At 43.8% G+C, this 13739-nt stretch overlaps 1 protein-coding gene across 1 annotated transcript in view; it reads right to left on the reverse strand.

Moving 5' to 3' along the window:
• The window catches only part of LOC119172082 (glutamate-gated chloride channel), a 160301-nt gene extending 148215 nt beyond the window's left edge, over window positions 1-12086 (reverse strand). Inside the window, exon 1 of the mRNA XM_075892896.1 lies at window positions 11920-12086. Within this exon, the coding sequence (XP_075749011.1) occupies window positions 11920-12051 (132 nt within the window). The 5' untranslated portion in view covers window positions 12052-12086. The remainder of the gene's footprint in view (window positions 1-11919) is intronic.
• Between the last annotated feature and the right edge of the window lie 1653 nt (window positions 12087-13739).

Below are 13739 nucleotides of genomic sequence, written 5' to 3' on the forward strand. Positions count from 1 at the left end.
CACATCGAATTAGAAGGAAGAGCCCTTCGTGTCGAAGACCTTCAACAAACTGCAAAAATGTTCAAGGCGAAGTTGACTGAACTGGAAAATCCCACTAGTTAACATATTCAGATACTTCAACTTACGGAGCACATGGGTAATTTTTTTTTGTAAAACTTGAAAACAACTGTGTCTTTCTCAACCCAAAGAATTATGGAACACCAATTGCAGAATGTCGAAAATAGCACGGCCATGATAATGTTTACAGCCATAGAACCTGACCAGAATGTCGAGATCATTGCATGTAGCGCCGTCTCACGTCGGCCACAGTGGTGCCGTGCCGTAACTGAACGGAAAATAGGCGAAAAAAATGATATCTGACGAAAGAAGGTAGTTATCAATAAGAACAGCCGGTTTTGTACAGCAGAGACTTACTTTAACAGTCTGCAAAAGGTACAGTGCTGCACTACAAACCACTCAGCTTCCCACAGCGTTTAATATTTAACCATGTGATTTCATGTGTTTATAGGTGGTATTCAATTGTCCTGGGAAGCCACTTGTTTGTAGCGCGATACTGAAATTTTGTCAGATTGTAACAGTGGGTTTCTGCCAGGTATTACGTGGAGTCGTTTTCGATAACAAACTTTTTTTACGAGATATGCGTTTTCTCACTTATTTCCCATTCAGTTAAGGCAGGTCGTCGTCCCTGCTACCAAGAGGTGGTGCCACGTCTAAATGCCCCAAATTTCTGGAAATGCATCACAACAAACATCTTAAAATGTTCGATCTGCCCGGCCACTATAACCGACTATAATAACCAACAGTTATCGCAAGTAATAAGTATGGATTCTTCTGAACCTGTATCTACTTATCGTTATCACCGTTGTTGTGTTGACTAGTCAATCTTTGCTTAGGTTCTGTTTTATTATTTTTGTGCTTCAAATAAATCTACTGACGTCAGTCTTGCGACAAAGTAAGCGGATGTTAAGGTTTACGAAATATGTTCATTCTTTTAACGCTGTTTGCTTGTGGTGGTATTACTCATGTTTCTTCAGTGTATATTCTTTTGTAGTTTTTTTCAAATCCCGGTTGTTGTGGCCGCATATTTTATGCAGGCTGAAATGCTTGAGGCCCACATGACTATAGATTTAGATAGACGCTAAGAGCCCAAGGTGGTTAAAGTGTTTAGAGCCCCCATCTACGGCGTCTATCATAATCATATCTTGGTTTAGGGACGTTAAACCTCAACACCTATTATTACTTTTTGTTTATGTTTTTTTGTTTTTTTCTGACATCTATTCAAGTATGTATGCATTTGTGTATTGCCCTCCTCCTTGAATCCAGATTAAGGTGAGTAGCTCTGAATAAATAAAAAATAAATATATAACTCTTAAGTTCTTGTTTTATTCGCAAAAGTTCCCCCTGGTCCCTATTACATGTATTATTTATGTTACCATTACGAAATGTTCTGTTGCAGTCTTTCGCTACAGCACTCCTCCGTATATATTTATGCAGCAATGTTATTAACGTGAGGGCAATAAAATGGTAATTGATTGACTTACTGATTCGTTATTTTATATAGTTAACTACTGCTCAAAAAACAATGCTGCAATCCTACATTGTCCACAAGATAAGCATCAAAAAGCTTTGGCAAGAACTTCATACACCTGAAAAGCAAAGCTCGCTAATATGAAAGTGGTTCATTGGTAGCAGCCAAAAAGAGGTGACACCCGGGGCCGTGCATGTCATACGCTATGGGTTCTTTGCGTGCTCTTGGCTGATAGAACATGGCATGAACAAAATTGTGACACTGCTTTTAGCACCCGTACTAATTGGCGTGATTTCCTATCCTGACAACGAGCGCTTGTGTGGTCCTGCGAGCGCGCTTATCGCAAAAGGAAGAAAATTGCCTCGCATGCGCAGGAGGCACGATGCTAAAGAGACAGCGGAGCTCATGGGCAGCTAAATAGTCTTGTCGCCGGCTTGCTAACCATTGCAACTTTGCTCTTTATTTATTCTTCTACTTCTATCTTGTTCTCTCTTCTCTCTGTTCTTTTGTGCATGTCCTATTATATCACAACTTATTTCTTTGTTTAGCACTGCAATCTTGTACTCAGTCAATCTTAGAAAACATCAGACAGCGGAAACCTACGAGCGCTTTACTATAACGTCCCTCATAATAATATCTGGTCCTGGGACGTCAGAATCAAACCTTTATTAATAAAAAAAATGTGTACAATACTTAGCATTTCGTATACAGAAAGTTGTCTCATAGCCAAAAGACTGTATGGGGACCGCCTGTACACAAACAATGTGTTGTAACCCCATATATTGTTCCCCACTGACAAACCCCATATACAATTATGTATTGTAATCTTGTACTAAAGCCCTTGCTAGTATATGGGCATTCAGACACACACGTTGGGTAGGGTTAACGATGAACAGAAAGTAAATCGCAAACCTGGAAATAGCAACGCTGGAGGACTGTCTGGCGGACTCCCCTTTATAGATTATATTATGAAAGTACTACTTGGACATCATATAAACGTCTTCGTCTGTCTGATAGTTATAGGCCTTGCTTTATTATTATTATTATTACTGCTGCTAATATTCTTATTATCATTGTAAGTACCAGGTCTAAGGTTTATGTGTTTTTCGTAAAGTTCTCTCTCTTCACAGGAATATTCTGAGCCATAAGCTCTCAGTGCTGAGCACACGCTCGTAATCTATTCAAAGATAAAACGTGCCGAGGCACACGTTGTATATTTCCACGAAACGGGACCATGTTTGCCCGTGAATCGCTGACAACGACCCCACGAAAGAATGGTCCGCATGCACTTTGTTGCAAATGGAATCGAATTCGCAGCTTTCCGGTGCCTCCTTCATAGACTCCACCGTTCTCACCCCCCCCCCCCTTTTTTTTTTGTCTCGTGCTGAATCGACGCACGTTCAATATTCCGGAAATGTGGGCATTGTTTTCCGAGCACGGCGGCGACCGAGTTCCAAAGTTTACGCTTCGGTTTTATAGAGCTCTTACGGAACATCTCTGGAATAATGAATAAACTTCTTTACACTTGTTAGCTTTTTTTTTGAGGGTCTCATCTTTTGCGCGCCACTTCGGTTAATGTACTTCGATAGTAAGATGCTCCTGCTGTGTAAAGAACGTCTGAAAACGAAGTGCCCGCGCCTATTTCGACGTACAGTGGCCGAAGCGAAGCGATTCATAGCGATTTTTAGGACCGTGTAAGATTCGCTTTAGCATCACAACAGGTTTATGTGGCTTTAGTTTTTTACTGGATACCTCTAATATAGCGTAGCAAAACTCTTCACACCAAAAAGGTCTGACGTAAGGTTTCCCCGATTAAACCAGGAGAAAAGTTCACTGTGAAACTATAGATGCAACTGGAAACGCCCGAAAACTCCACACGTTAGGCCATTTAATGATAAGACACAAATCAACAGGGCCGTCATTGTGTTCTGGCCAATTTATTTACGTTCATAAAAATAATCACGCAAACTAGTCAAAGTTAGTGAGAACTAAAGACACTAAAAATTTCGAAGGCCTCGTTCGTTGCTACATAAAATGGTACGTTTTTGTACTTTCCCTAGATAACGAAAAGCGGTATGTAGAAAGAAATATCGCAACGTATGTAGTTGAAACTCGACTCAGCAAAGTGATGACTTCGCCTGAACTATTTCAATAACTCGATAATGCGATGAAATCAAGAAAACAAACTTTGCCATTGGAAGTTTAAAATTGTAGCGTGATGACAGCCAAAACTTCACTGGCATACTGTTTGCCAGGAACTCTCGTGCGCGTGTCTGAAAACCCTGTGAGCACGTTTTGAAGGTGACCCACAAGTATGGGACGCAATGTCCAGGCAATGCTCAAGAGGGCACGTGAGGCTATCGCTACAGATACCTTGTGATAAGACATGAAGAACGAACTATAGAGGGTGTGTTCTAACACTCACCGTAGACCGCTAAATAGAGAGCTAAATGGAAGGCGGCCAACTTAAGTCTCATTACGATTCTCACGTAGCCGGCAAAATAGACAGCGGAGCGAGAAATGTGTCAGGAGATCAGTGCTATCTGTTGCACGAGCTGTAGTGACAAATACGGACATTGCTGGAGGAACGACGAAGTAGAAGCTTGTTGTGGCGGAGGCTCGTGCTGCTTTCTGCTGAAACCACTGACTGGTTTCTCATTGTTGTTCGGCACATTGAACGGTAGCTTTATCTGGGCGCCTATATTGATATGATATTACGTGGGTTTTCATGGTGAAAGGGCCATAATTGGCCAAAGCGTGCATGAACAATAATGAGTGCAGGGCAACGGTACGTTATTGAAGTGATATAAACATGATATGAGCAATGAGACTGCTGCGCGGCTGTGAAGAGCCCTAAAATTTCACGCCTTGAGGCGGGTTAAAACTGAAATTATTAATATCATGGTGGTGACGTGAAACGTGTAGAGTTCGAACAAATGACAGTGTTGGTAGTAAGGGCCACCAAAGCCGCGACCTTACCTAGGCGTCTAAAAGTATTCTTACATTTGGTGGTGAGTGCTAGCTTTCTTAACTCGGAACACCATTCCCGGACTCGCCCTCAACTTCCTGCCTCACCAATGCCTGACAACATGACCCAGCCACCTGAAGCCCTAAACCCATTGGTCACCTGTTCCGGAATGCCACGACAGAGAGATCAGCTGATATTCAACACGACAAACGACCAAGACGCCAAAGGCTGGCTGTCCCAGTATGAAGTAGTAAGCGCTCACAATAAGTGAGAAGACATAGGCAAGCTTGGTTACCTTCATTTCTATACCGAGGGTGTAGCCCATCTGTGGTTTGACTACCATAAAGCTGAAATTTACCCTTGGTCATTCTTTAGGACGTGCTTTGTGGCCGACCTACCTAAACTTGGCTGGCCTTTTGTTCGCAAGCTTCGCGGCGAACAGCGCTTGCACGGCCGTGCAAAACACTCTGGCGAGACCTTCACTTCGTTTATTGAGGATGTTCTCGACCTCTATCGTCGCATCTATCCCGAAATGTCCGACACTGACGAAATACGGCACACCATGAAAGCTATCAAGCACGACGCCGTTCACATGCTTGTTGCAAAAAAGCCCCCAAACCATCGCGCAGCTGATCCAGCATTGTCAAAATTAAGACGAGCTGTGGAGAAAGCGGTCTCTCTACACAACTTCCAAACCTACACGTGACCACCCCTTCTGCGTTAAACATTGCCGCTGTTCCCCGGTGGAACAGACCACGCTAATGCAGCAAATCCAGCATTCGTCCGAGAAGTGGTGCGCCAGTTGTCTCTTGTGTCTCATGTTTAGACCAGTGCACACACGTGGACGCCAGCACTCCGCAAGGTGATCGAAGAGCAAGTTTCTAACGCTCTGCCTCCCGCATACCATCCTTCGCCTAGCTCCGCACCTCTGACTTATGCTGAGGCCACAAGACGATGATCGCCGTTACTACAACCCGTCACGGATCCTGCTCGACAGCCCTGTCTCTTTTTATTTAAATAAAAAATAAATGAAGGAGTTTTTGTCATCGTTACTTGGCGATAGCTACCCCTTTCCACTTGATTGTTACAAATAAAAATACAGAAAAAATATATATACTTATATACAGTCCTACATAGGTGAGTTCAAAAGTTCTCCTATGGGCAGAACAAACACGCCATGTTCGCTTTTAACAATACTCCGCTCAGTAGTGGTCACAAATCATCGTTTCTTCGAAAAAACGTTTCAGCACCTTTATTGCTTTGCCATTTTCTTTAGATGACCATGGGCCTAGTTTTTTTTTTTTCTAACGCAAAAGGCCGCTCGAGATCTAACGCATGGTGTTCCTATTCGAGTGACCCTCGGTGTGTGTCGTGTTTCTGATAGTTGAGCAAGAGGTGATAGATATCCTCGTAGCCGTGGCTGCATGAACATGCTGACGATGTTGCACGCTAAATACGAAGTAGAATGTTGCCCCCTCAGCGCGTCGTTCTGTCCCTCCGCACCCACCTGATTTTTGCCCTCCTGCACCGCTATCAACTAATCCTTGGCGCACACCCGTCAACAGGCCTATCCGCTACTTCTGTCATCTCCACAGCCGTGTAGCACGCTACTGCCGTCGTCGTGATTACCGCCCAAGCGATGGTGAGGCGAGTTACTGCTCCTATCGTTACTTGCCACCACATTCATCTTCGTTCCACCCCAGGTAAGATCAGTCACCGCCACATCACGGTGGCTTCAACAGAAATTGGCCAGCCTCAGCACGGCGCCATTCTATTTCTCCGATGCTTCCTCAATTGCTACCATCTTAAGCAGAAAACTGACCATCACATTTATCGAGGCAAGAGCTGCACTTATATCGAAAACTTCAACGCCTTCTTTTTTTACACGCTAACGAAATAAGCATGCATATTGATGGTGTACCTGCGACAGCGCTCCTTGACAATATTGTCTGTGCTCAGAGGTGAACCGTGCAGCAAGTTAAAGAAAGTTACACCACCGCTTTCCGACGTCTCTCTCCGCACAGCAACTGCGCACAACATCCAACCTTCTGTGACACGCACAGCTCGACTCGTCATCCAGAATAGTTTGTATGTAGTCAAAATCTTTGTGTTTTCACCATGTTTCCTCGACACCATCTTGGGCTGAGGCTTCCTTTGCGCTCATTATGCCATCGTACACTATGCGCGTGCCGAACTATAGTTGTCGACCAACTGCCCCTGTCTGAAGCGCCGACGCCTGACAGACCCTCTTTTCAGCCGTTATCTTCTCGAGTCATCGTCGCTGCAGACACTCACATCCCTCCTCTATACAGTGTTCTTGTGCCATTTTCTGCGACGAGGCACCCTCTGTCGACGCCTTCGGCTCTCGCAAAAAACTTCCTTCTTCTATTCGCAGTTGTTCCCTTGAAAGGTGACGTGGCTCTAGCTATATAATGAACCTGCTTCCCTCCCCAGCCATCTTATTCTGTTATGAAGTCATCGGTCACCTTGAATAAATTGATTCTGTTTCCTCCAGTCACTTACCTGATGGCTTGCCATCATCTCACGTAAACAAAATTAGTTAAGATACCTCTCCCACTTCATCTTTCAAGGCATTTTTCCAATCCATTGACCTTGAACTTCCCGCCGCTCATCGTACCCCATTCCTGGTTCTACTCGATCGCTTCAGGGTGTGTTCTCACAATATCCTACTTTTTTTTTGTTGCATGTTTGCCCCCACTCACCACGTCGACACCAGTAGCCTTGAAATATTACGCCAGCGTTCATATTGAGTTTCTCGTGCTGAACGTCGTGTCATTGATGAGGTGAACAATATGCTTCAACGTGGCGTAATACAATGTCTAAACAGCCCTTCGGCTTCTAGGGATGTACTGGGGAAGTAAAAAAAGGAAGGCAGCATCAGATCCTGCGTTGATTATAGGCGCTTTTTAGGATCACCCGAAAGGATGTTTATCCGTTGTTCAAAATCAATGACCCTTCCGATTACCTGCAAGGAGCAGAGTACTTTTCTTCTTTAGACCTTTGATCAGGCTACTGGCCGGTCCCTATGAATGAAGCTGACCGCTCTAAGACTGCGCTTGTATCGTCTGAGAGATTGTATGAGTTCAACGTGATGCTCTTTGGCCTCTGTAATGTGCGTGCGATCTTCGAACGTCTCATGAACAACATTTTTAGAGGCTTGAATTTGAACGCATGCCTATGCTATTTGGATGACGTTGTCGTTTTCTCGATAGACTTCTACTCAAATCAAATCAGGTCAAATGAAATTAAACTGATTTCAACGTTCAAACAACGTTGAGGACTATGCACAAAAAGCCAACAAGACTTAACGAGGTGGATGGCGCCAATTTTCTATGCAGAAACAAACAACAAATGAGAACACCAATTCAACACTAAAACAGAAATTATAGGCTAGTGACAACACATAAAATACGTTATACAAACGTATAAATTGCACCTAACAATCTGTCGAAGCTTTGTGCAGGCAACTCTCAGCAAAACCCAAGCTTCCGTGCGAAATGAGGCACGCCAGGCGAGTAATGCGTAGATTGGTTAGCATCGCCGGATTTCGTTCAGGAGGAGGAGGAGGAGGAATAGGAAGAGAAGGCAAAGAGGTTAACCAGGAACATGCTGGGTTTTCTATCCTACGCAGGCGGAACGGGAAAGAGGAGTATAAAGATGAGAGAGAGGACGAAAAGAAGGGAAAAGAGTAGAAAATCACCAGTACATGGGCTTACGCGTGTCCATTGGTTGTACCGTCCAAAAGTAAAAGGCGTTCACAGAAATTCGAAGTTCTCAGAAAACGAAAGAAGTCTCTGACTACCTTGTGAGACGACAAAAAACGAGGACGGTGCTGCTGCAGCATCTGCACAGAGTGGCCGATTGTCCAAATCTCACAATGATTCAGAAAGTTTCTATCTGTCAGAGGCGTTGAGGTGTGCCAAACCTTACACAGTCCGAACGAGTGCTTGCAGAGATGAACGCTTCAGGGAGTGCATATTATCGATCGAAAATCTGTGTTCACTCCTGTCATTCTTCTTTTTTGTAAGTGCTTCATGTGACTGCGAACCACTGTTTGGCATAAAAGGTACTATATGAGGTAGCGGAGAAATAAAGGGTGATGGCTGCATAAATGTGCACATCGGGTCTCTCGACAAGTGTGAATGGTTGTTTTCAAATAAAGCTGTGAAATAAATTATTTCTTTATTGGCAGCATCCTATAGTGTTGACGTGATACGCATACTCTGTGTGTGAACTTAAAATACCTATGCATTTGTGGGACGCGCGAAAAAAAAATAGAAGAAAATCAGGCGTCCTACCCTGTCTTACACTTATCTTTTTGCATCTTTGACAGTGAGCTTAAAATAGTTTTATACATGCACTATTTCACCCTACGTTCAGCTATAGTATTACCATACCACGACTTCAGCGCTATTTTTGGATCTTTATACCGGTTAAGACCGAGGTCGTAGACAAAAAAAAAAAACGACAATATTTAACAATTTAGGTTAGAGTATGTCATGTTCTTACTCAGCAGTGCGACAAATAACGTCATTCACGACTTTTTACGCAGACTTTTTGTTACTCAAAAAAAAAGGCAGAAAGGGTGTCTTATTTTCTTCACAAATATAGAAATTAATTTTTATATTTTTTAAACATGTCACTCTTTCTTTTCTCCGTCGAGTTTGTCACCATTTACGCATCCCTCACTGCAGTGTCGCAAAACAAATATTTGTCTTCTAGTTGACCTCGTAGCCTTAAACATAATTTTTATCCCTCGCAATCTCCAGTGCCTAATCGCCATGTGCCCAGCACCTCCAGGTCCTAAACGGCATGTTATTGATAGAAAACGTGAGCAGCAAGTTTCTGAGAAGCAAATTGTAGCCACGTCTGATCATGATTAATGTATGGAGAGAAGAATGCACCATTTATACTCACTCTTTCTGCCTCGTGCTTGTATTTTTACTCGCTTGCAAAGAGCTAGCTGGTTACATATGGCGTTATGCGGTAAGGGTCGCTTTCTTTGTTCAAGCCGTCGCGCGATCAGTTCGAGGGGATACGTTGGTAGTGAAATGTGCCCCACTTGTTTTATCTTCACCAGGCATTGATTGATTTGTGGGGTTTAACGTCCCAAAACCACTATATGATTATGAGAGACGCCGTAGTGGAGGGCTCCGGAAATTTCGACCACCTGGGGTTCTTTAACGTGCACCCGAATCTGAGTACACGGGCCTACAACATTTCCGCATCCATCGGAAATGCAGCCGCCACAGCCGGGATTTGATCCCGCGACCTGCGGGTCAGCAGTCGAGTACCTTAGCCACTAGACCACCGTGGCGGGGTATCTTCACCAGGCAGATAATGTGTAATGGCCTCATCTTATAAAAGTAATCGTAAGTATCTTCTTTTGCACAACGTCTTTTCGAATTCGTTGCCATTGTTCATATTTCAGAACCACGTGGTACGAAGATTCACAGAAGGCAACTGGCGCTTTGTGCCCCGCCACGGTGGTCTAGTGGCTAAGGAACTCGGCTGCTACACCGCAGATATCGGGATCCAGTCCCGGCCGCGGCAGCTGCATTTTCGACGGAGGCGGAAATGCCGTTGGTCCATGTGCTCAGATTTGGGTGTACGTTAAAGAACCCCAGGTGGCCGAAATTTCCGGAGCCCTCCATTACGGCATCTCTCATAATCATATAGTGGTTTAGGGACGTTAAACTCCTTATATCAATCAATTAACTAGCGCTGTGTGGAGCAACGCTTTGTCACTAAGACAGCAAGCAGCGAACGCTTCAAGCGAATGAAGCACGTGGCAGAATGAAAAAAAAGAAAGAAAGAAAGCGACCTACTGCAAAACGCGACACGCAATCAGCTAGTTCACTGCTAGCGAGTAAGTGACTAAGAAGACATGACTGGGTGCCCAAAAGGACGCGCACGCACACTGTGATGTCTCGAGGCAACACGATCAACGTCAGACGGCGCGACTATCAAGTTTTATCTGATTACGGTTGTTGATCGCATGTTCCGACTTCTTTCACCGACGGGTGTACGTTGGCGTGTGAAGCTTTCAAGACAAACTACTACAGCTAGGACAACTGCCCCTATGATGTGAGCACTGCCCGTCTACCATTTTTACAGTGCTGACAACGCATCGACGAACCCTTGGCTGATGGGAGCCTGATCCGTGTCGTTCAAACTGGTGAATGAATTGGTGCGGCATCGGGTCGTGAAATCAGCGCCAACATTACTTTAGCACTAACGCATTTTCATCCTCAAACGCATCTTCATGGCTTTCTTCATGAAGGCTATTACCTACGTGCGAGTGGCTTCACCTTTGTACAAGATATTAGTGCACAATTATGGTACCGGCTACGTTTTAGCAGTTAATAAAATGTTGAACCCTCATCTTAAAGAAAAAAAATAAAAAGCAACAAATGAAGATAGAATATCCGAGCAAACATATGCTCATACATACATTTAATTAAAAAAACATCTGCTAAAACACACTCATACGCGCATACATCTAACAAAAGCAACAAAAGGTAGGAAAATGTTCTAAAGAAAATGAATATTGCCTCTGATAATGTCTCTAGTCAATATTCAATCCAACCAGGCAGAAAATGGCAGTTGACACGCCTGTTCCTTATGGATATGTATTCGCTCATGAGTACATAAAAGTGGACACGTCATGAACTTCATTACACACATATGATGGGCGCGATATAATACTGTGCATAATAAGTACGACACGTGTTATACAAATGAAAGTTCTTTATTTATTAGTACTAGTCAGCAATTTGGCTGTCTTTTAAAAAAAGTTTTCAACGCTTTTAAGGTGTAAGTCTGTAAAGCTCCGGTTGGCCACGGGCCCAGAATTTTCTTCATATTTAATGGTCTGTCGTCTAATTTGAACAGTCTCTGCCTCTTTTTAACTGTATTAAAGTCTAGCATCCACTCTAAAGGCCCCGTACCACACTCACCCCGATCCTTGGGCCGATGAAAAATTCCGTATACGCGTAGCCCAACTGAAAGGCGTGGCTGAAAGGCTTGTTTCTCGTCGTGCATAAGCGTAACTTTTCGAGGCACAGGCGACTTCTCCGAACAGTCAGCTTTACCGAGGAATTTTTAAAACTTAATATACGTTGTATTCTGTTATGACATGATCGTGGCAGACGGCCGTACAGTTTTTCACGCGCTTGTCTGTTCGTTCGCTACCTCATAACGCGGAATCAACTTTTATGTTGCTGAGAGCCGTGAAAAGTGTCGCGAACACTTTTTTTTTTCGAGTTTCGGTGAACGAGCAAAAACAATGAGGTTAGCGTTCGTGATAGAGCCGTAAATATGGCTTAAATTTAACTACGAGGAATGCCGCAGAAGATTTCCATCAAGACACTGTGAAGTAAAGAAAAGAAAAGATTCTCACCTTGCCGTCGTCAGCCTCGGCAATCGATAACGTAGAACCGTGACGAAGAGCGATAGTATGACTGGAAAAGCGCTCAAGACGGCGTTTTCTATGGGGGTGGGAAAAATAAAACAAGACGCCACCGACACTCATGCATGCGGCTGATCCTGTTTAGATAGCTGGTCTGGCTTGGCGGCACCGCAGCGCCACAAGCAAGTGACAGGGGCTCTAGCGAACGAATTCTCGGAGTGTATCTTCACCAATGTTCAACATCTGTTAAGGAGACAAATGTTAGCCCTTGCTGTAAAAGAATACAAAATGACATACCTTATATTTATTTTGCTTCCAGCGTCTAAATTTGAAAGACCAAGTGCGAAACGAGGCCTTGGGTTGAGCAGAGAGTTCCGTACCAGTTACCTCTCGGTGATCACGTACTTTTTTGCCCTTTCTCTTCGCACGTTCTAGAATGCACTCAACTGCTCATGCCGTAACTTGTACGCTTAATCGTGAAAACTGCTAGAGGTTGTGCAGTCAGACTCCGGTGCTGCAGTTATGACAGGAAATTATTTTGCTTTAACATAGTAACGTCTGCATTTTGTCCTATCGGCCCCGCTTGTTGCATGTTCTCGGCTACAGAAGAATAATAGCTGTGGTTATACGTCTCAAAGACATGACATGATTATTTTGCTTTGCGCACACTTATCATGTGTGAGCCATGGCTTCTGATTGCGCCTGCAACCTCGAGTTGGGCAGCAGAACTAGTCTACCACGCCAGCTGTTGCACAAACACAGGCCCGTCACGTATTTGTTTAGAGAAACGGTAACGTATGACTGCACGCGCAAAACTCATCTCACCTGCTCCATAGGATTCTAAAGGCAGAAGATTAGATGACGGGTAAAATATGTCGATACAACCCCACTTTGCAGAATAATTTGCTGGAATAGCGTGCGCAATCAAAATTCAGAAATGCCGAAGATGGAACAGGAAGGTTCCTTCGCCCTATCCCGCCTCCATATTCCAATTTCCTGCCCATATTTTATTCGATGTTCCCACACAGAAAAAGTAATCTCCCCCTTTGAAGGCTTGCTGTTCTGTATGCCAGTCGTGCCTTTCCTTAATCTTCAGGAGAAAAATGCGACGAAAAACTTCGGCACTCAAGTCACGCCTTCAGAGTATCCGACACCCTTGCGCTTCAGCCCACGTGAATTTGTCATCCTTTGGCGTGCGTATGTTATGACCGTGTTCTTCTTTGTTTCAAGCAGACAGGTGGGGCTGGAATATTTGTATATCAATGAAATTCGTGGATCTAATAAATACATAACAAGTATTGACTGTTCCTCGTTCTCCATTCCACCTCGGCGCTTATATATAGGAGACATCACGTTCTTTTGATTTACGTAAACACTCTCTCTCATCGTTACATGCAAAAAAGCTACATCATGTCTTTTGTTTTTTGCAATTTACATAAAACTAGCAAAGAAGAAGGTTATAAGACAGCATCCCGTCGAACGACATCCAATGGATCTTTTTACCCCACATTGCTCGTGAACGCGGCTCACTCGTAGTTCGTGAAAAGAGCCATTGGTAGAGCTACCGGTCAACCCTTAGGCAGTTTTAAGCAAACGCTTTTACTTAAAGAATACAAGTTCAGCTAAACTTGAATGAGTACTTCGTCTCCTTTCTTTCTTAACCCACGAACTTTCCCTGTTGTAAAAAAAAAAAACTTGTAAAAGCAGAAATATACAAACACGAAAAAAAGAAAAAAATGAATGGTTAATGTTCGATTGAATATAATTGCCAGCACCCTTTACCAGCCAAATAACATAGCAGCTCCGAATAA

Source organism: Rhipicephalus microplus, chromosome 4 (assembly GCF_043290135.1).
Source record: "Rhipicephalus microplus isolate Deutch F79 chromosome 4, USDA_Rmic, whole genome shotgun sequence".
NCBI classification, from domain to species: Eukaryota; Metazoa; Arthropoda; class Arachnida; order Ixodida; family Ixodidae; genus Rhipicephalus; species Rhipicephalus microplus.